At 42.7% G+C, this 21,637-nt stretch overlaps 3 protein-coding genes across 4 annotated transcripts in view; 1 reads left to right on the top strand and 2 right to left on the bottom strand.

Moving 5' to 3' along the window:
- Positions 1 to 1,219, top strand: part of LOC123069202 (protein RICE FLOWERING LOCUS T 1) — a 3,925-nt gene extending 2,706 nt beyond the window's left edge. For both annotated transcript variants that reach the window (XM_044491989.1, XM_044491988.1), the window contains 2 exons: positions 690 to 730; positions 836 to 1,219. In XM_044491989.1, the coding sequence (XP_044347924.1) occupies positions 690 to 730; positions 836 to 1,091 (297 nt within the window). In that variant the 3' untranslated portion in view covers positions 1,092 to 1,219. The remainder of the gene's footprint in view (positions 1 to 689; positions 731 to 835) is intronic.
- Positions 1,220 to 3,965: 2,746 nt separating this feature from the next.
- On the bottom strand, positions 3,966 to 12,582 carry LOC123069201 (ABC transporter D family member 2, chloroplastic). The gene is made up of 10 exons (XM_044491986.1): positions 12,076 to 12,582; positions 11,416 to 11,602; positions 11,004 to 11,071; positions 10,086 to 10,412; positions 9,810 to 9,974; positions 8,054 to 8,282; positions 7,683 to 7,927; positions 7,270 to 7,591; positions 4,697 to 4,968; positions 3,966 to 4,532 (listed from the first exon to the last, which is right to left on the bottom strand). Exons 1-10 carry the CDS (start codon positions 12,331 to 12,333, stop codon positions 4,338 to 4,340), a joined length of 2,268 nt encoding a protein of 755 aa, XP_044347921.1. The 5' UTR covers positions 12,334 to 12,582; the 3' UTR covers positions 3,966 to 4,337.
- A 179-nt stretch (positions 12,583 to 12,761) lies between these two features.
- Positions 12,762 to 21,178, bottom strand: LOC123069200 (histone-lysine N-methyltransferase ATX4). Its single transcript, XM_044491985.1, has 22 exons — positions 19,863 to 21,178; positions 19,460 to 19,729; positions 19,232 to 19,348; positions 19,061 to 19,129; positions 18,903 to 18,968; positions 18,695 to 18,789; positions 18,515 to 18,604; positions 17,833 to 17,968; positions 17,352 to 17,427; positions 17,162 to 17,264; positions 16,903 to 17,027; positions 16,372 to 16,517; positions 16,151 to 16,255; positions 15,635 to 15,699; positions 15,141 to 15,336; positions 14,623 to 14,709; positions 14,477 to 14,536; positions 14,312 to 14,401; positions 13,742 to 13,828; positions 13,454 to 13,528; positions 13,274 to 13,374; positions 12,762 to 13,163 (listed from the first exon to the last, which is right to left on the bottom strand). The coding sequence occupies exons 1-22, from the start codon at positions 20,598 to 20,600 to the stop codon at positions 13,073 to 13,075; spliced, it is 2,988 nt and encodes a 995-aa protein (XP_044347920.1). The 5' UTR covers positions 20,601 to 21,178; the 3' UTR covers positions 12,762 to 13,072.
- Between the last annotated feature and the right edge of the window lie 459 nt (positions 21,179 to 21,637).

Below are 21,637 nucleotides of genomic sequence, written 5' to 3'. Positions count from 1 at the left end.
TATATGTACCATACAAGGCTATAGAGTAATTCCTTCGCTTTTGCAAGTTTTAGAAAAGAAAAGAAAAATTATCATGAGGTCTTACAACATGAAGCCAAACAAAATAAACAATCAGGTAAGGACATTAACATTATCTCTTATACAATATTATCGTGGCGTCATAGCGCAATTGAGGTTCATCGCTCGATGCAGAGGCCAAGGGTTATCCTCCTTTTCAAAGAAAAAAGAATAGCACGATTGAGGTTTCACCTGAGGGAGGAGAGTATGTGATCAGGAAACGGTATTGTACATAAGTGGAAAGAAAAACTTGCATGTGACCCAACATGCTAATATATGCACATCTCATGCTTTATTCATTTTTAATTTTCTAAAATGAAACTTGCACAACATAAAAAAAATTGGCTTTGACGAGAGAGAGAAAGAAAAAACGTTATCCCTCTTTACATGCCCATGCTGGGAAGGGGCTGCTTGACAACCATTGTGTAAACTACCAGGATGGCTTACTCTACTCTATAGCCTAAAAGCGTCGCCCCAAATGGCAACAGAATCTTGAGGTTTTCCTGAGACCAGAATGCCCTGTACAAACTTAATCATCAGCTTGATCGCTTAAGACCTGTCATCTGCTCTCTTCTTCTGATTAAGCAAATGCAGATCCCCTATGAAAAAATTAATGTGATGTGCTCATGCAGGCTGGTCACCGACATCCCGGCGACGACAGGAGTGTCTTTTGGTACAGGAGAAGAAAACTGATCTTAATTATGTCTTTAATCACTTCATTATATATAACTGTAATCTAATGAAACTTTTGTGTGCGTGGACGTGGATGCATATCTAGGGACCGAGGTGGTGTGCTACGAGGGCCCGCGGCCGGTGCTCGGGATCCACCGGCTGGTGTTCCTGCTCTTCCAGCAGCTGGGCCGCCAGACGGTGTACGCCCCGGGGTGGCGGCAGAACTTCAGCACCCGCGACTTCGCCGAGCTCTACAACCTCGGCCTGCCCGTCGCCGCCGTCTACTTCAACTGCCAGAGGGAGACCGGAACCGGCGGGAGAAGGATGTGATGATCAACTCCTTGTATAATACCAGTACTTAAGTAGTATAAGTGACGACACAAGATGATGATGATGATGAGGTCGTATGGGTGGTGGTTTATACAGGGCGAAATGGAGAAAGAATTGTAATGTTGAAGAAATAATAACTATGCGTGCGACTTTTTTGATCCGATGCCGGTGCGATACTACAAAGATTAAAAAGATGTTAGGATCCAACGAGCCAGTTGGGAGATCGTACGGGAATCAGATGGGAACCGTCGTATGTGTAGCATCGTTGTTCTAATATACTACGTGAATTGTCTTTATACTTTTTAGAAATGTAGTATTGGGTGCTTGCGATTGTTCATTTGCCATCCCGCCTCCTCTCTACCAAGAGTAATTTTCTTACAAGGAGGCTGTCTCTTCTGGTCCCAATATTGTTTTCACATTTTAAGAAATGCAGCAGGTTATTTCTACGGCTTTCCGTTTAGTATTTAGCACAGGTAGTTTTATGTAACCCTAGTTCCCATCGAAATGAGGCAACATAATGAAGAATAAACAAGTAGCACTGAGTATTTGTTGAATCCAAGACATGATCACAATACTCAAGAACCGTGAATATAAACATCATTTTGCATTTATTTTCCCATCTTTGTAAAAGGGGTTTTTGTGGGTCTTTGTAAAACGTTCTTGTAGCGACAACAACTTGCATCTCACGTTTTCCTTTGTCATTTACTCCCTCCGTTCCTTTATATAAGGTGTATTTATTTTTTTAAAGTCATGCAAGTTTGACCGAGTTTTTAAAAATATATATCAACATTCACAATAAGAAATTTATATCATTTGATCCATCATGAAAAGTAGTTTCATATTTTATCTACTAGGTAACGCAGATGTTATTATTTTATTCTATAATCTTGGTCAAATATTCAAATGGTTGACTTGCACGGGAATCAATACACTTTATATTCTTTAACGGAGGGAGTATATTGTTGGAAGCAAATAACAAATATTGGCAACATTATGGTACTTTTTCATGAGGCAAGAGTGCCGCCAGGGAAGAGGGGCTACTCAAGAACCGAGAATACAAATATCATTTTGCTTTTTTATTCTGTCTTATTTTCATGTTTCTTCTTGTAGATCAAAGCTCCGTGTACTCTAAATATTAGTTTTTCCTTCCCCCTCTTCAAAAACCCTAGATGGCCGCCAGCGCTCCTTCCCGACAAGGCCACGGATACACTCCACCTTCGCCCGCCACTCCGACGGCAGCGTTGTGGTGGTGATGGCGGCACCATGCAGATCCAGAATAAAGTATTCCCGAATCCTAGTCCACCTCGCCGGCAAGGGTCTCGACAGCGGCGTAGAGGAGTATGGAAGATCGTCTGATCGCTGCTCTTCTGGAGTGGTTGATCTTGTTGTGTCTTTGTTTTATGCAGTTGGTCTTCAGAGGGATCTTTCGGTACAGTGCACCATGGCACTTTGTGTCTTGGTCCTACGGCTCCTTCTCTGACTGACCATGTTCAGCAAACTTCGACATCGTCGGGGAGCTTGTAGGGTTAGGTCGCTCTGCATCTATCTGACCGGATCTAGGGTGGTCGTCCAACCCTTTTCGTTGCCTTCTTCTATGAGATGGCGATCTGTTTTTGATGTCATCGACGCCTTCGGCTCTGACTAGAAACTTATCGATCATTGCGTCAACAATGTTTCCCCTAGCTTCGATGATGTTTCGGAGGTCCAGAGATGACATGGAGCTTCGCTCCTAGCGCGTGGTCAGCGAGTGCAGGAGGAGCGTCAATTTCCCCAAGGACAGGTGCACAGTTTTCAGTTTATGTAACAATGGACTTTTACGGATTGGTTTGCTTTAATACATGGCCTTGGCCTTTTCGCAAAAAATAGGTACTCAATACATGATGTAAAACATTCCTGTAGAAACAACTCACATATTCCTTCCACAAAATACTTTCAGATATCATTCAACCTTTGCAAAAAAAACCTATTTATCATTTGTGTTGTTGGAAGCAGAGAGCAGGTATTATCAAAATTATGCTCATGCTACTGTTCATGATGCATAAGGGGCCTGCTCAAGTACATTACCCCCGCTACAACCAACCCTATTTCACTTTACTCGTTTGCAACTTTAAAGCCTGTTTAAAACATGTGAATTTCTTACGTGAGATTCCTTCAATCGTAATGCATATTTTAAAATGTGTGCACATAAATCGGAAGTTGTGTACGCCTATTGCTTATGTAGTTCACATTTTCAAAAATTATCTACAAAATGAAGAAAAGATGTAAAAATAAATAAATACGGGTGCTTGCAAAAAAAAATCAAATGTATGGTCATATGTGCATGAAAGGAATTAGGAAAAGTATGTGTACATCTTTTGTGATTAAAGGAAGTTTATTTCATATTATGCACAGTAAACATGTTAAGATATATATGTTAGAAAATTGCATATTATGGCAGGTATACATCTACGGGATTTCTAGAATACATAAATGCACAAATACATGGGTAATATGTAGTAGTATGTGAAACTGTAATATGAAGATTATACTACTGCTAGCCAGTGGTACATAGAAAAGTCGTTTCAGGTAGCAATAAATGATCTACAGATTGCAGAGGTCGGTGGCATTAGTTTCAACACAACTTATGATCCATACGAAATTGTACTCGGAACTTGCACGTTAGGGCGGACCGGGATCTGCACTCAGAAAACACACAGACCAGACTATTGGTGAATTTTCCTTGCTTGGAGAATACAAGAAAGAGAAAATGGTCTACGCGGCAGTTGCTGAAAATCGATACTCAAAACTGTTCCTCGTGATCTAAATCACTCTATTGAGCTGAGATTCCTTAACAGTTGCTAGAACAAGATGGCAGGACGACGAAATAAATCAAAAATAGAAGATTTTCACAACCGTCAAGTGTGAAATAAATCAACAGAGCAAATTCAGATAAAAATCAAAAAGGTTGGTAACAGCACGCGCAATATCAACATTACATAAACATATGCTAATGCTATACTTCATTCTAAGCTATGAAGTATAAACATAAATAAAAAGGTGAGATATTTTCCAGGTCCTAGAATGTATCCTGCTATCAGGTTGGTTAGTAGCACTGCCACAATTTTGTCAGTCCAGCTGTAAGATTAACCTCTCCAACAGTCCAGCTTCAGTTTGTAAGTTGTAACGGTGAACTGGTGCGCATGGGATCCTTGGTAGGGCATCAATATTTACCATAGTGGGTTAAATGTGGGATAAGAAAATTGAGAAAGGGGCCTAAACTGGATCGCATGCTGAAGTCCTTATGAAGCGAATGGGGACGATTCTTCAATTGATTTCTGGTCTGTTGGCTTTAACTCCCAATTACGAAGGCTGCCAGTTGTTGAGTCGGACTTTGAAATGTACAAAACCTTGTTGTGGAACCTGTGAAGTGTTTTCCGGTGACCCACACTTATATATGTAATCCCTGCAGCTTCAATCTGACTGTATAAATGAACCTGTGCCAGAGCAGAAATAGTTAAAATGGTGTTAAGGTCAAACTATTTGGGCAATTCAGTAGATATATAGATGATAATTCTAGAATTAACCTTCTTCGCAATTTGCTGTAGGAAGCAGCTCGTAAGAGTAAAGATAGGCGCAATAGCATTATATGGATTGTTACCTCATTTGTATCATCTAGTGCACTTGTGGACTCGTCCAGTAGGACCAGAGTTGGTTTTGCGAGCAACAACCGAGCAAATGCAAGACGCTGCTGCTCCCCTAGCGAAAGAACACTGGCCCAATCATGGACAGAATCCATGCCATTGAAACGTGGCAATATGTAGCCCAGCCTAACAACCTCAAGTACTTGGATCAGTTCATCAGTTGAGGGCATCTCAGGCTTGGCACCCACTCCATCTGACGTGGAGACTTCAGACAGAAAGGAAAGAGGAGCTGGTATTCATAAAAAATAGCACAACTTAGGTCAGTCGCACATGAATGTTTCAGAATCCGCAGATAATCATAGGTTCGTTCCGCATCTGACAACAAACTTTAAACAACTGTAGTACTCCTGCGTCACTATCGGAACAGAATGATGCAACTACAAGATTAGAAGGAAAATACAAGCAACCACTAAAATTCTTGCATTTTACTTCTGTTAGATGGAATTATTCTGCATTAACACTGAAATGAACATGCTAAATTTCAGAACCATCCCATGGTACTACTCCTAGAACTTTTCCAATGCCTAGATTTTGTTGAATTACGTTAGTTTAAACGCCATAATACTTCTCATTTAGAGCATAAGCCAACACCACCACGTAATGGATCACTGATGCATATGGTAACTCACTTGGACTTTCATCCACAAGTGATTCAAAATGGTTAACCTGGAGGTACTAGGCTTGGTTCTGTTGCATTTCTGTGCTGTCTTAAGACTTTGAAATCGTCAAAATTCTCCATGTTGGATTAATCGAACTGCTACCAAATTAACCAAACACATGAGGCAAACTGGACCAAGGTGTTACAGTTACAGATACATGGACTAATAATGGTCCTCGACACTTGCATTTCCGTGCCCTCTTTTCTCATGCTCTCCAACCTAATGACTGAGATCAGGAATTGCTAATTCCCAAACGATATATAACCTCTCAATGGGCCACTGATGAATTAACTGCTCCATTTTTCTTTTCTTTTTTGAGATTAGATGAATTATCGGCTCTGATGCAACTTCTGCATAGTTAACATCTGGCAAGCTCTGTGCCTGATCAAGGAGACCTCCCAAACATTTTCGGGCAGTAACCTTTATCGTTTCTCTATTTTGGGTGGGATTCAGAACCCAGACTTTCCACAATTTGGACATTCGTGGCACCTAAGAAAGAAGAAATATTTGATCGACTGCTGGTAAAGCAATGAATTAAAGGCAGGGGGTTATTGATGATGATAAGTGTCATTTTGGATGTGCAAGCAGTGAAACTGCTTCACTTTTCTATCAATGTATGAAAAATGTTTTGCAGCTTGGGATTGACCTTTTTTGAGAGAGAGAAGCTTGGGATTGACCTTGCATGAGCATTTGATCCTAGAGACGTCTATACCGCCGAAAGAAATGAGCTGATTCAGGACAGGTGACCAGGTTGGATTATCCTCATCACTGCAGCTTATTGGACTATTTGGTTAGCTCGAAATCGCAAGGTGTTCGATCATATAACCATTCCTGCTGCGGTGGTGGCAAGGCAATGTAAAGAAACTCTGAAGTTAAAGGTGCACCGAGTGACGCATAAGCATTCAGAAAGAAACGTTGTGCTCGGCTGGACTCAGGACTGACCTGTCACGTGGTTGGTGATTTGTGGGAGGATTAGAGCGGAGATGGTAGCTATGGGAAGTAAGAGGCCGAAACCCTGGACCTTTGCGGCGCAACGCCAACCGGGGAGGGGCTGTCGCACAGCAAAGGCAGGGGAGAAGTAACGTGAAGGATAGTATATTGGTTTATTGCCTGATTGATAGGAGATTGGAGGTGACCATTATATAGCCCACGTTACAAGACCTGAGGCCTAAGGCATAATCCAAACAAACTTGGAATATAATCCCTCCATTCCAAAATACTTGTCATGAACTAGAACCACAACAAGTATTCTGGAATGGAGGGAGTAACAAACTAGACTTGTAAACGATAAAATCCTGCCAAGCGAAAAGGATACGACTAATCCTTTCCTTTAGCCATTACTGCCTACATCTACTGGTGTTGTGACCCCTTGTGTGGCTCTCCTGCGCCTAAAGGGGATGCCCTGCATGACAGACCAGACTTTCCTTGATGTCTTCATGTATTTTTTTCACTTCTCTACTAGCTGGGTTTCGTAACTCGCTATGTACTTCTCTGGTTCGCTGATTTATCAGTGCCAAAGACTCAAAACTAATGAATAAATACTTGGCCATTCAACAAAATTGGAAGTTATATACTACAATGATCATATTAGGTATCTACCTATGTATTCTTATTCAAAAACAAATTCATGTTGGGAGAAACAAAACAAAGAAATGGTTTGATGATTTGAGCAATAATATTTTCACCTCTTACTCATTTCTCTTCTTGTACTAACAAAATAAATTTGGACACGATCTTTCATGTGTTAGTTACTTTTCAGATTACCGTTATACAGTTCGTTCAGAATTTCCATGTTGACTCAACGTCCAAACTGATGTGGTTTGCACCTAGATGATATTTTGTACTCAATACCTCCCAATGAAACAAATTACCTTTGCTTTGAGCATCATTAGTTGGTGCCTGATGTATATTTGCAGTCCATGTAGGATAGAGCAATTGCTGACGAAGAGTTCCCAAAACCATATATGGTCTTTGTGGGACAAAAAATATGCCATTATCTCTTCTCTGCTTGGAACTTTGTAGTAGTTCTTCACCCTCTGGCTTCATGTTGGATGGCTCATTAGAAACTAAATTTGCTGTCTGAAGCTGCCTAGAATCTCTGGCATGGTATATGATATTCCCAGTGCCACTAGTCCAAAGGCCAGCAAAAGCACGCAGCAACGAGGTCTTCCCACAGCCGCTGGGCCCCATCACCTTAAATTAAAAATGAGATCACCATATCAGCCTGATGTCAGCAGTACTATTTATGTTGCTGATTGTACAACTAACTAAAGACACAACATACCAGTAGGTGGTCCTTGTCTTTTAATTCCATATTGAAGTCAGTAATAAGAATATTTCCGCCCCTGGGTGTTAACAATGTCAAATCACAAATCTCTAGAACTATGCATGGATCAGATTGCATTTGTGAGCCATTAGAACTAAGAACAGAAGGACTGCCGCTCTTGAAAGAAATGTTGATCCCATCAATACTATCACGTTGGGGTGACAGAGAAGACTCATTTTCACCCAATAGATCATCAAATTCACCTGTAGTTTAAAGTTCGATTAGGTTAACCTAGGTACCTTAGCAAGTGGTACACACACACACACACACACACACACACACACACACACACAGAGAGAGAGAGAGAGAGAGAGAGAGAGAGGTGTTACCTAAACGATCAATGACAGCTGAGAATGCACTAATTGACTGAAACTGGAAAACAATGAGAGAAAAATCACTGAGGATGTGATTGAAAGCAGACACCGATTGGTTTATCACTCCAAACTCGATCTTTCCTGCAAAAAACATTGGAGCAACAACTGCAGCTGGCAAGATTTGAATTAAATATCGGTAACCATTGGTGAAGAACTCCAGATTTCGGGATGCTATCAGTAATTCCTGCAAAGATAACAAACAATGTCAAACATCAGACCATTCGCAAATATAAATTGTATCACAATTTTCTAGTTGAAGATAGAAGTATATAGAGAGCAAAGCTGACGCAGGGTGCCTGTTTTCAAGAATGGTAGTGAATTCCCTCACGGGAGTATAAATATAAAAGCACTTTGTTTTGGGATCCGGAAATCATCTTACTTTGGACACTTTTTTTCAGAAGTATACATGTTCCATTCTTGTCAAAGTCTAGGTTACAAGACATGTACACACACCTAAGAAGCACCGAAGGACACCTGGCCCCGCACTTTTGCACAAATAACCCCCAACAAAGAAAACTACAAAAAAGGATGTGGTTACTAGGTGCGGTATATTTTAGTACAGTGGCAGTAGAAGATTATGACTGTGTATGTAATACCAACATTTTACTACGGCATGATAAGAATATGTAGTATTGATAAATTTACTGTAAACGTATAAAGCAGCATATTAATGTGAAACGTAACCTATGTATACCACATCCAGAGAGACAAAGTTCTAGGCATTCAACATGCTTTTCTAGCTATGATGACATTTTATCTCGCTCGCCGATCTTGCTGACGCTGAGATTATGGCGACACCGCAACGTGTTGGTGGAGCAGATCTTGGACGAAGCAAAGATCTGGAAGTTAGTTGGCACTACGAAGCCAATGGCACGCACAACCATCTACTACGTTCCCGGTCAGAATTTTGGCTCGGGCTCTTATGCATGGCTTTGTGGCAGCTTCAGGCTGCAGTTTTCATAGTTGGTTGTTAGGCTTTTGGTCATGTTTTGGGTCATCATCACCTGTGGGCTGTGGCATTGTATCTTCTGAGCCTTCTCGACATTTCTTCCAATGCAAACATATACACCCTTTCAGTGTGTTCTAGAAAAGTACTCCCTCCGTTCACAAATGGAGTATAAGGTGTTCTAACTTTTTTCTGAATCGGATGTATATAGACACGTTTTAGTGTGTCTGTTCACTCATTTCAGTCCGTATGCAGTCCATATTGAAATATCCAAAACATCTTATATTTTTTAATGGAGGGAGTAATACTTTATTTCACCTGCCACAGTTATCATCATAGTTAACAATCTTTTAGGAGATCATAAAATCAGCACTGGATGTTATAAAACTACACCCAACATGATTCACTAATATGATTAGCAGTTTACAGGATTATCAAAGACAAGCAAAGCTTGATCTAGAAACCACTGGCGTTTTGCTTTCTGGTGAAATGCATTATAAATAAAAGGCCAAAGATTTTGAGAGAAACCCATCCAAATATCATAAAATTATTTTACAAAATATAAATAAGTGCTGAAAACAAACAAGCTGTTGGGTGCTTGTTGTTTATTGCAAGCTCGCCACTCTGCTCCATCCACTGCTTAGCAGGCTTACCTACTGATAAATGACCCAACGGTGGCTTTCGTAATGTCGGAACAAACAAGGAAAGTGGAGCAAAACAAAAGGGAATATAAGGCGATAGACAGGGTATATAAGCAATGCTTACACTTAGGTTTTGGTAAGCCCTCCTGAACCTATCCAACAGAAGTTGCAATTCATTTTCCTCACCGCCGTAAAAGGCAATTGATTCAGCATTTTCTCTAACACGGACAAGCCCGTAACGGAAATCAGCTTCTTTCTTTTCTTGCATGAAGTTCAAGTTGACCAAACTCTGTCAACACAAGCATGACCAACTATTAGTTACATGAATAATGAAAGAATGTGAACAATTATATCTATTTTGATTCAAGTTATAGATAAATAACGCTGGTAAAAGCCTTACCTTACCAAGGAAGACACTAATAGCGGTCCCTCCAAGAGAATAAACAATAAGAACAACGAATAATGGCGGATAGATTCCATAAAGGATATTGCTGAATGATACCAAATCCACGACAGCGTTGAGAAGTGTCAGGGAAAATGCAAGCGCAGTTCCAGTAAATGCACTTAGATCATCATTGATCCGCTGGTCTGGATTGTCTATTAGTGATTGAGACTGAATCTTGTAGAATGTTCTGTTCTTAAAGTAGCGCTTCATGTAATAACTTGTCATCCAAGATCGCCATCTTAAAGAGAGGGTTTCTCTTGCATAGTCCCTCAAGACAAAGAACTGTATAGCAGTGCAAGCAGGAGATTGCAAATCAGAACATAAGTCTATTATGAGGTACACTAGTTGGTGAATCTGAACCATGAGAAGCAAAGTAACGAATACAGTTCCTAATGATGAATGCTAATAGGAGCATAGCAATTCCAGACACTTCTGGGAACCAGTAGCAAGAGTAAGATCCTTGCAGCTTTAGTCCGCTAGTGCAGAGATCAAATGTTCAATTCTCTAGTACTTTTACTGGGAGTCCGGGACCTTTCGCTAAATGGGAAAGATAACCAGGTAGATTTTAGGTAAAACGTCAACAATAAATTTAGCTACAGCCTCTTAAACAGCTAGAAATATAAACATTGTGGTTCTAGACAACCCTGGAAGGGATATCTATCATGATATACAAACCACTGACACTTAACACAGAAAACCGCAGTTATGTCCCCTCTGTAAATACTAGTCATAGATTGTTAAACAGGATAGTGCACTGATGGAGAAAAGATTACTCATAAGGTAACATCATCCGATATTATCACTATTCATGTCAAGGTGCTACAAATAGCATCTTGAAGAGCAATACCTAAAAAAGGGCAGCAATATGCTCACCGGAACTCCTACAGCGAAACCTCCCAAGTAGTACAGCAGTTGCTTCGTAAATTGTTCCTGGTCCTTGTCTTGAAATAGACACCACTAAATATGTGTTAGCCAGTAAAAAGAGAAGATGATGCGCATCCACTTTGAATTATATGAAATGACACCTTCGGTTACACCCATACTGAAGGCTGAAACATAACTTCTTGTCTACTTTGGACATTGCAGATGACACCCAAAGATTCAACTGAGACATGTCCTCTTTATAAATAAGCTTGAGAATTTTTATGTGTGACTAAAAGAATTAATCCCTTCCTCTCCTGCCCCCTAATCTTTATCACGTGCACTGGCCATCCTAATTTTCATTTCAGAACACTAACATTTAATCTACCAGTTCGTAACAGTTTTAACGGAAGACGAAACATACCGGCGAGGGCGTTGTAGAAATCACGGCCCAGAAAGTTGAATCCAACGCTGATCCCTGTAGTCGCCAGCGTGAGCGCAAATACACCAGCAAGCTGCAGCCTTGCTTGGGCCTTATCCTCTGACCACCAGTAAGGCGCGGCAACTTTCCAGAATCTTCTAGCTAGCGTTTTGAGGTCTGTACCAGCTCTCTATCAGCATGAGATGAAGGAAATGTGCACTCATTAGCAACGCAACAAACAATAAACCAGCACAAGAGGCACCAGCATTTGCAGAGTGACATCATAATAGCAAGGCAGCCAAACTGGCACTTTGCTTATGGACGGCTAAAACAATGCAGATTGTACTGGATCTTATGGTCGGTTTCCTGAATTGTGCTATAGTCCCATCGCTCCGAATCCACCCGCTGAACTGCGAACCCCTGTGTGAGTGTATGGCTATTGCAAAATCTAACAATGCGGCAGGACGCTGAAGCTGTTATTAAGCTACTAAGTACTCCCTCCTTTCCAAAATAGATGACTCAACTTTGTACTAACTTTAGTACAAGGTTGGGTCATCTATTTTGGAACGGAGGGAGTAGAAACCAAAAGCTCAGAAGCCGGAACGGAAAAGTAGTAGGAACTGCAAAGTAAAACCATACTGGTAGTTGCTAAGCCATAATCACCTTGTCCTCGCCTCCTGGAGGACCAGGGGAGTCGCTGGAGGCCTCTCCTGCGGCAGCGGCGGCCGGGGGAGGGGCCGCCGCCCTCCGTCGCCCGCGGCGGCGCATGGCGGGGGGCACCACGGCCCGGCGGAAGGGGACGCCGAAGCGCGGCGACGCGGAGTGCCCGAGGCTGCGAGGCAGCGGCCGCGGAAGCTTTGGTAGTTGCGGATGAGGCGAAGTGGAGGAGAGGCAGCACGTGGGCACGACGAGTAAATGCATCTTCCTCGCCCACTTTTTAAAATCCTTTCTTCTCTCCCCGTGAGACGCCGACACCTCGACGAGGCCGGAGATGCTCGTGCCCGTCGTGGACCACGGCGGCGGAGGTGGGAGGCGGTACTGGCGGAGCAGAGACGTTACGGTTCACGCTGCTTCGAGTCCACCAGCGGGAGAGACGGAGGGGTCACTGACATTCTGGCCACCCAGGGATAGTGGCCCAGCTGCAGCCACCCGAACGACCATGCCCACCTCCGGGACGACGACATGCCGGGGAGGTGGCGGCAGCACCACACGCATCCTATCTTCTGAAAACAGAAATATAGCACGTACATAACGCAGCAGCAGTGGTAACAGAGAAGATTAATTAACTAAATAAACTCTTCTCAACATCTGAGATGTCACACGAAATGGTATTGCACCAACAACTGGACATTTTCTTTCCTTTTGGATTCCTTTTCTTTTATCTTCTTTTCTTTTTCTCATAGAGAAGAAAGCATCAATTTATTACAGCAATGAAGAATTTACAATGCCTGGCTGGCTCTGGCTGTGCCTGCCAGTTCTGTTTTTCTTTTATCTAGCCTGGGAAGCCCTACCTCGCTATCTAGCAAAATCCTGTGACTAAAAAAATAACAGACAGGTTGCATGCTGACGGCCATGCACAAGATGATGAAAGAATCTGGATGAATCTGGGAATGTGGCGCTTCGCCACTGTAATTGGGGTTGGTTAGTCCTTGTGAGCACTTCAGTTCATGTATCCACGGCAGTTAGGAGCTTTACACAGGCAGGGAACCTTGCGATCCTCCGACTCGTCCGGGTCAAATTTGTAGTCATACCTGCGCATCAGAGCAAGAAGCAGAGGGGTCAGAAAGAAGATCAACTGGTTGCAGGTTGTCGTGTACACTCTCAACGCGACTGAATAGAGAGAGGGGTTATGAAGCAGTACGTCAGTTCTTCTCCAGCTGAAACATCTCTCCTGGCAATCAGAATTATCTGGCTCTTGTTGTCGCCAACGCTCACGATCCTCGCGTAGCAGTTAGGCATGCACTGCAAACGCGAGTATATTGGTTGCCATTTCGTTGGTTCAAGAAGATGCAGCAGGTGTGAGAGCATGATGAAGGTTTACCGAGTGGTTAATTATACGGGCGATGTTTCCTCTCTCCGTAGCATCAATCACGACATCTTCGCTTATTTTGAACAGCTGCAGCAGCACAAAACGCAAAAAAAAAAATCACAACGTCAGAACATCAAACTACAGTTTTTATGTGATAATTCTAGTTGGTTCTACACTTAATCAAATTGTCATCAAGAAAAAATTGCATGGCGGTGATTAGTAACACCAGTTAAACCGTTATAATTGAAAGTAGAGAACCAACTAAAACAATACAAAAAGGAAAGCATAAAAATAACTCACGTAGCAGTCTTTATTTTCCTTGTGATATCGTGCTTCCCTCAAATCAGCAACACTACGTCTGACTTGGTCCCCACGATATTCAATCACCTGGCACAAGTTTGGTTAGCTGACAAATTAATAACAGATCCCTCACAAATGGGATGTATTTAAATAAGTGCTTCAATAACATAGGCATAAGCATTTTCATGGTAAAATTTTGAACTCTAGTGTGAGACAGAAAATGTACTAAAAATGTTCATGCTGACGATTCAACATGTATATATGCCTATAATTATGCACAACAAACCAATTACATCTATGAATTGGAGATAAAGCATTGCAGCCAATTATATTCATTAGTTGGAGATAATTCAATGCAACCACGTATATTCACCAATTGGAGATCAAGCAACCAAAAGTTATCTGCTGTAATCTAGACAGTGCACATTTAATCAAATTGCTGCCATAAATGCTACATGTAGCTGTTAAATTATGCTTTGTGACCAGACTAATGGTATGTCAGTGCATGTGCTTGATAATGTAGTTACTATGAGCACTGTTGAAGAAGAAGAAAATGTCTGCGGTGATTACCATTTGCCCCTCCTGAATTTTCGTAACAGCAAAGAGCCCCCATCCATGTACTCCAGATCGACCACAAGAGACCCTCTTATTCTCAGTTCTCTGAAATAATCAAACATATGTTTATTGGTTTGCTCATACAGCCTTTTAAGAACCACGATCGTTCAGAAAGTAAACCTGTAAATATTGAAGCCTTTCTTTGAACGTAGCAAAAGGTCGGTCGTCCTTCTGGTCCTGCTGACAAGGGAATAAGATGCATAAATGTTTCTAGCATTCAAATGTAAAAAAAAAAAGAGTGGTGATGCTCAGGACCAGGCAATTACCATGTACATGTTCAAAGCCTCAATCAAATCCTGAGAGTGGTGTCGGGGTCCCATTATTCGATGGGCAACTGCCTCTCCTTGTTGTTTCTGGAAAACACAGATAACTTAGTACTAAGGACTTGCTGACAAAACTAACAGAAATTAAAACTACACAGGTGTTAACATCACTTGCATTTAACATTAACCTAAGTTGGGCATAACAGTATGTCACGCAAAACAGTGCTGCTGCAATTTTCAGAATCAACACACACGAACACGCACACACAAAGGGCAAAGAAATTATACAGGAAAAATGTAAAAATGGTCCGAATAAGTATAAATGAACTAGCAACAAAAATTGTCACAAGGTAAGGTCCAAAAGATTAGTAGGAATGAATAGTATGTATGATCTCTTAGAGATTTATGCATGTACACATTCGGCACTGTCTTTTCTTATATCGTGTGACAATACAATGATATGCGTATGAGGGGGGGGGGGTCCAGGGGGGGTGCAGAAAACAAAGATAATTGGAAAATACCTTGTTTTTCAACATTTCATAAGGTAGGCACCTTGCAGCTGGGCAGTCAGAAATTTCAGCAGGAAAAACCTCCTGGTGATTTGCGATCTTAGCTAGTCTTGAAGGAGATTGTTTCTCATTGTTTTGGACCAAAAATTTGGTGGAGAACACTCCATCAGGTGTCTTCACTATCAACACATTATCTGGGTCAGGAGTACTGAAGTGGACAAGAAAGAATAACATGCATTAGTAACATTTACTGGTGGTAATTTCTGCCTCAGGTTACATTTTCACTTCTGCAAATGACATTGCTCCAAAATCATGCCAGTTCCATGGACCATATTTGCCATTATTTTCTTAAAAATAGGTTTCGATTGGTATTAAAATCAATCCCAAAAGATTACACAAAAGGAAGTATATATACCAATCGTGAAGCCAACTTAGAATTGTTCTTCTAGATAACCACTCATGAATTTAACTTAACCAAAAAGGAAAAATCAAGTGAGAATTATTACCTGTGAAACGCACAGTAGGAGACCATTTTTGTCATCTTCCTACCATTTCTTTCAGAGTATTGCAACTGCAAGAGTACAGGAAAAGGATAACTTTAATGTTTATGTTTAAAATCAGTTAATAAAGGAACAAACGCCAGAAAATGTTTCCGTCAAATAATGCGCCGCTTAAACAGTTGTATCAAGTTATGCTTTGAAGACAGCATGCTTTAGGAGTATTTGAGCAACGACACAAAAAAAATGGCACACGGGAACTTTTGCCACGACGTAGCTTAAATATGAAAGTTGGTGGTAAAAACTTGTTAATCCACAGCAATAATACACAGAAGCAAAGAATATCAGGCTGGTAAGTGGCATATGCTCAAACATAATCTTTCAGACAATCATTATATAGCCAATAACATGCATTCTGTTTTCATATAAGAAAAGAAGAGAGTGGAGGTTAAATTAAAGAAAATGGATATGCAAACATATTATGATGACAATTTCCACTACAAAAAGGTGGCAAAAGCAGTCTACCTCCATGCGATATCCAGCTCTTGATGCACATATTGCATGATAATAAGTAGAACACTTGTAGCACTGGGTGCAGGCCCCATGCATCTGCTTGCATATGATACATGTCTGGAATTAACAAAAAAAACAGAGTTAAGCCAAGAGTAAGGTGATTGAACACAGAAGCACATACAATAATTACCCATTAGGTAACCTTGCAAAAAGTACCAGATAAAAATCCTAACCTTCTTAAAGTACTCAGAAGGGATGCTCAATATGCCCATAGCTGGCTCCATTGTCTCCTCAACAGGAAAGGAGACTTTAGGCTGATACCAGGCACACATGACATGAACCCACAGTTGGTCAATATCAGTTGGCTTGAGAGCACCACCTAGGAGGTCCAACAAGAAGTACAAGTTAACAGCATGAGTGATCCGTAAACAACATCGTAAACAAGACAAGAAAACATTAGAATATTAGATACCACTGTGCACCAATCAGACTTATCACATCAAAGGAATAAAACTAAGCATCAGTCAGGAACACGCTAAAAACGTCAACACTTAAGGAAATTACTGAACTGTCCAAACAATTCCATGTTAATGATGAATCATGAAACTATGGAGCAAATCAATTGGAGCCCTGTTTGTGATGCGGAAACAATGAGGCCATATTTTGGGATACAAGAATTTCACAGGAATTGTTTCATATAGAAATTAGGAAAAGAACAAGTGTACCAAACAATGTAGTATAGGATATTCATCGAGACAAAATACCTTTTACAGGGCATAGGCAGCATTCTTTTTTTTGTTGGGGCAGTTCACAAGCTCGACAAACCCAATTAGTTAAATCCTGTACGACACGAGCTCCGTAGCACTCTTGATGGACAGCTATTTGACATCTGAATACATAAATTTTCGAGAAGCTTTTGTTAACCACTAATCATGAAAAATTACAGAAAATTTAGTCTTAAAACATCGAAGGAATTCTTAAGTGAAGGTGATGGATAAAAATTCAAATGACGGCAGGAATTACCTGTTACAAATGATAATTTTGTTGTAGTCCCAATCCTCAACCCACCGACAGACGGCACAACGTTCAGTTGTCCATTTAGCATAGACTGGACTATAAGAGTTTGCTGCAGATATTGGAAAAATCAACTGTCTGAAGTCATATTAAAATCACCAACCACACACAGCCCATGAAAAAATCAAGAGTGGCGTACCTTGTAAAGAAAGCAACTCTTCTTTCTTAATACCTGGGGAAGAAGACTTGAAATTCCCACCAGGAATATCATGAAGCTGCAGATAATGACAAAAAAGTAATCTTGTCAGTTTTGCATGGATATGTGCATTAGTGTCAACTAGAGATGATACACCGTGCATTGTTGCAGGACTTGGTTGCAATTATTTCAATGAGATTTGATTGTATGAAGTACTTTGGATTAAAAATCTGAGAATTGAAACTAATACATTTATTATATTTGATTATAGTATAGTTGTAGAAAAAATATTGAATATGAGTAGCACGCGTGGTGCATGTTAAGGTAGATATTTTCCCATGCATGGTGGCATAGTCAGTTGGCATAGTTGCATGTTGAGAGAATTGGAGTTAGTGGGGATCAACTAACTAGGTATATAGGATAAGCATTCACATATTATGTTGAACCACAGACGTCCAAGTTGATGAAGATCCTGAGGGCTTACCAAGTCAATTAGTGGCTCCCCAGTGCTCTTGAGTTTAATACTCATCTTCCAATTTTTCTTCCTTGAGCCAGTATGCCTCTCCCACTCATTCAGAGTCATCATCTTTTTCTTGCAAGATTTGCATTGACATAATATCCTGCCAGCAAAAAGAATACTCAAATACCAATACTGGTGCAACTGTGCAATGATGCAAGCACACATAAGGAAATCAATGCAACATGATGACCGCAGGCAACTGTGTAATGGTTTTTATTGCCTCTGGTCTCTAAACATCGGATGAATTCCCATCAGGAAAGTGACCAATCCTCAAAGGGGTGGCTATGGTAAGAACTAATGCGACCTAAAAGTCACTTGCTTATGCACCAAGTGAAGGTTAAAGGACCAATTGCAAGTATACAGTGGCCACTTCAATTCCGTAACATATGTTTGTGCACTTGTATTTTAGCTCTCAGGTCAATTTTTCTAGCCTGGAAAATGAACCAAAAGAGGAAAGTTGCTGCTCCACAAAAAGAAAAGATGGCATGTTTAATAATTTTAGTATTTCTTTCTAAACAGTTGACTTAATACAAAAAAAATTATTTAAAATAATAAAACATTAGATTCAGATAGAGTATTGATAATTAAGCAAATTTAAAGAAACATGTAATCTGAAGATTCAGTAGAAGATATGTCAAATGCTTACATGTGCTTTTCTGGTAAGTACAATGCTTCCATCACCGAGCAGCATACAGGTATGGATTCAGGCAATTTTTCCTTTGAAGTGCTGGCAAATCTATGTTGAGACATGTTAGAAACTGGCATTCTTATTTATTATAACAGCCAACAAACATCCATAGGTTTGAGAAGGAAATGAATAACTCACTCTGAACTGTTGGAAGTGCTTGTTTGTTCAACTTTCAATACTCTCTTGCGTTTAGACTTACAATCAGGACAGAAATACTCGGTATTTTCTAAATCCTGCAAAATAATGTGTAGTCAGTGGAGCCTATCCATGGAAGCATTGCATGTTATATACATAACAAACATCATGACATTAAAATGTCAACACCAAACAAAGGTGAACAAACAACCTCCAGTTCACTGCATGTCCGGTCGCATTCTACATGAACCCAAATCTGGCACTCGTCACAACATACCTGCCACGAAACGGATTGCAGGTCAATGCCTAAAACAATCAAGAGAAGATAATCTATATCTATAGCATAACCAAAGCGGCTTCAAGGCGTACCCAGTTTCCACCATCCGTGTGATGCCAAATTTTCTTGCATATGCCACAGTACTGCTTTGACTGCAATAGCTGCAAACATGATAATTTACCCATGTAAGTCACTAGATAGAAACGAATGAGTTAACAGAACATACGAAGCACCTTGGTCACAGTCACATGCCAGAGACGTACCTTTTCACAGTGCCTACAAAGTAACTGCTCTGCTTCTTGCTTCTTTTTCTTTGAAGTCTTGGATGGGAGACGGTTACCACAACTATCACAACATGCTGCTGCTAATTTAACAACCACCTGCAACACAGTAAATAAATTAGATAGCAGCCTAGCCGAGGAATTGCAATAAATGAGGCAGCTAGTACAAGATTACAATCTCAGCTACTACAACTCCACACGTCCAATTACCTGAGAATGAGATTGACACTCCTGCTCATTATTAGAACCAGTCACTTCATGTGCGCCATCAGCGACAGACTGCTCATTCACAGACTTGTCCAGAGAGCAGACCCCATCCATTTGGAGCTCAAAAAAGCCACGCTCAGCAAGGAAAGCCTCCTCAATTGCTGCACGGAATTTGCTTGGCTTGAGCTTAAGCTTATGCAGAGATTGTCCCTGGAACCTATCTAGGTACTCCACAAAGGGAAAGATCATCCCTTGCTTGACCCATCCATAGTCCTACATACAAATGAATTCAACAATGTGAGCCCACGGAAAAGAAAAACAGAAAGGAGCCGTTTGGTTCATAAACCAACCAACTCGACCAGGGAAAGAAACTGCAACGCTTATCCAGGAAAGTGTGATAAATTACCCTGTTTTGGCCGCCGGCAGAGTAACCGAAGAACATGACGCAGAGCGCCCCGGGGACGCAAGAGTTGAGCACAACCTCCGGGGCGTGCTGCAGCGGGTTGATCACCAGTGCGGGCCACGCGGGGCTCTTCTTCCCCGACCTTGCCCACACCACGTCGCCAAGCACAAAATCCTCCGGCCAGTAGAAATCCTCTCTCCTCACCTCGGCCTCCTGCTTTGGCTTGCACTCCACCACCGGGGACCTCCCCTCCAGTCCGGCATTTCCAGCAGCAGCATTGCTCGTGGGCGTGGCCACAGCGCCCACCACAGGCCTCTCCTCCGGCGCGCATTTCCCACCGGCATTGCTGACGGAAGTGACGACGCTCCCACTGAAACAGCCCGAGCTGCCGCTCCGGCTGATGTTCCGGCACGCCCGGTACAGCTCCTCCTCCGTCCGCGCCGGCTCACCTGTCCACACCTCGGTCTGCACGGCCCCAAAGGCGGAGCCTTTGGGGGCGACGGCGCGCACCTCCACCTCGTACACCTCGCCGTCCCTGTCCTCGACCTTGGGCGGCGCGGGGGCCTTGCAGGCCTTCTTGGCTGGCGGCGGCGCGACGGCCGAGTCCCTGAACCGTGAGGGCAGGACGCGCTCCCGGCGGCGCTTGGCGGGCGGCATGCCCTCGGCGGCGGCGGCGGGGGGCTCCAGCTCGTACGGGACGGCGGCGGTGCAGCGCTTGGGCGGGATGCGGGAGGCGAGCATGGCACTGGCGCCCGCGGCGGCTAGGGCATGGAGGTGGGGGGCGCGCGATGCCCTAGAACCTCGAATCGGGGCGGCGGATTGGGGGTCCTTAGGGTTCCGGCGGCGCGGAGTATAGGGATTTAAGGTCGAGTGGGATTATTCGACTCCGAGATGGGGATTCGAGGCGGAGGCGGAGGCGGAGGCGGATAGGGACGATGCGCGCCGACGCGGGGCCGAAAATTTCGGGTTCCCTCCGTCCGGGCGTCCGAGGGATTGGGTGGGTGGGGCGTGCGGGGGTGGGGTGGTTTTGAATGAAAACTTTGGAACGCGTTGCCTGTCGGGGTCGGAACTCGTAGCAGTGATAGCAGGAAGAGGCGAGGGAGGGGGGAGAGTGAGGTGGGGAAGAGGAAGACGACGCAACGCCGCCAGATGCCAGATGGTCGGGTGGCAAACAGAGTTTTCGCGCGGATCTGGATGGGTTCTTCCGGGCTTCTGGCTCGTGCCGTGTGGCGGGCGCTGACGTGAGAATCGATCCCCTCGGCCATTGGATTCTGTTGCTCGGATTTGGGGGTGCTCTCTCTCTCTCTCTCCGTGTCGGACCCGCAAGGAACTGTGCTCCGAGCGCCGCCGCCTCCGTTTTACATCGACCGGACGCCCGAATCCGGTCACCGCAGATGACGCAAACACGCGCCTTGTCACGCGCGCGGTGACCATGGATCTCCCGGACGAGCTGCCCGCCGACGTCCTGTGGTGCCTGAGGTTAGGTAGTACGATCAATTTGAGGGGTGTCGCTAACGCACGCGCGGCGACACCATCCCAGCCCGCGCACTCGTTTTACACAGCCCGGGCGGCGACCCTGAACAGCGCCCAACGCCCTTCAAATACCCTGTCGGCCAGCTACACACTGCTCGTATAAAAAAAATACTCAAATCCATCCACGTCAATCATATACTATATCACAAATTCATCACAGTTCAATAATACAACAAAGCAAAAAAAAATCACAATCTATAACTCAGACATGCCAATATAAAATTCAACATTCGAGTCACGGTTGG

Source organism: Triticum aestivum, chromosome 3B (assembly GCF_018294505.1).
Source record: "Triticum aestivum cultivar Chinese Spring chromosome 3B, IWGSC CS RefSeq v2.1, whole genome shotgun sequence".
NCBI classification, from domain to species: Eukaryota; Viridiplantae; Streptophyta; class Magnoliopsida; order Poales; family Poaceae; genus Triticum; species Triticum aestivum.
Note: the sequence above shows the minus strand (reverse complement) of the source record. Positions and strands in the feature narration are given on the sequence as shown.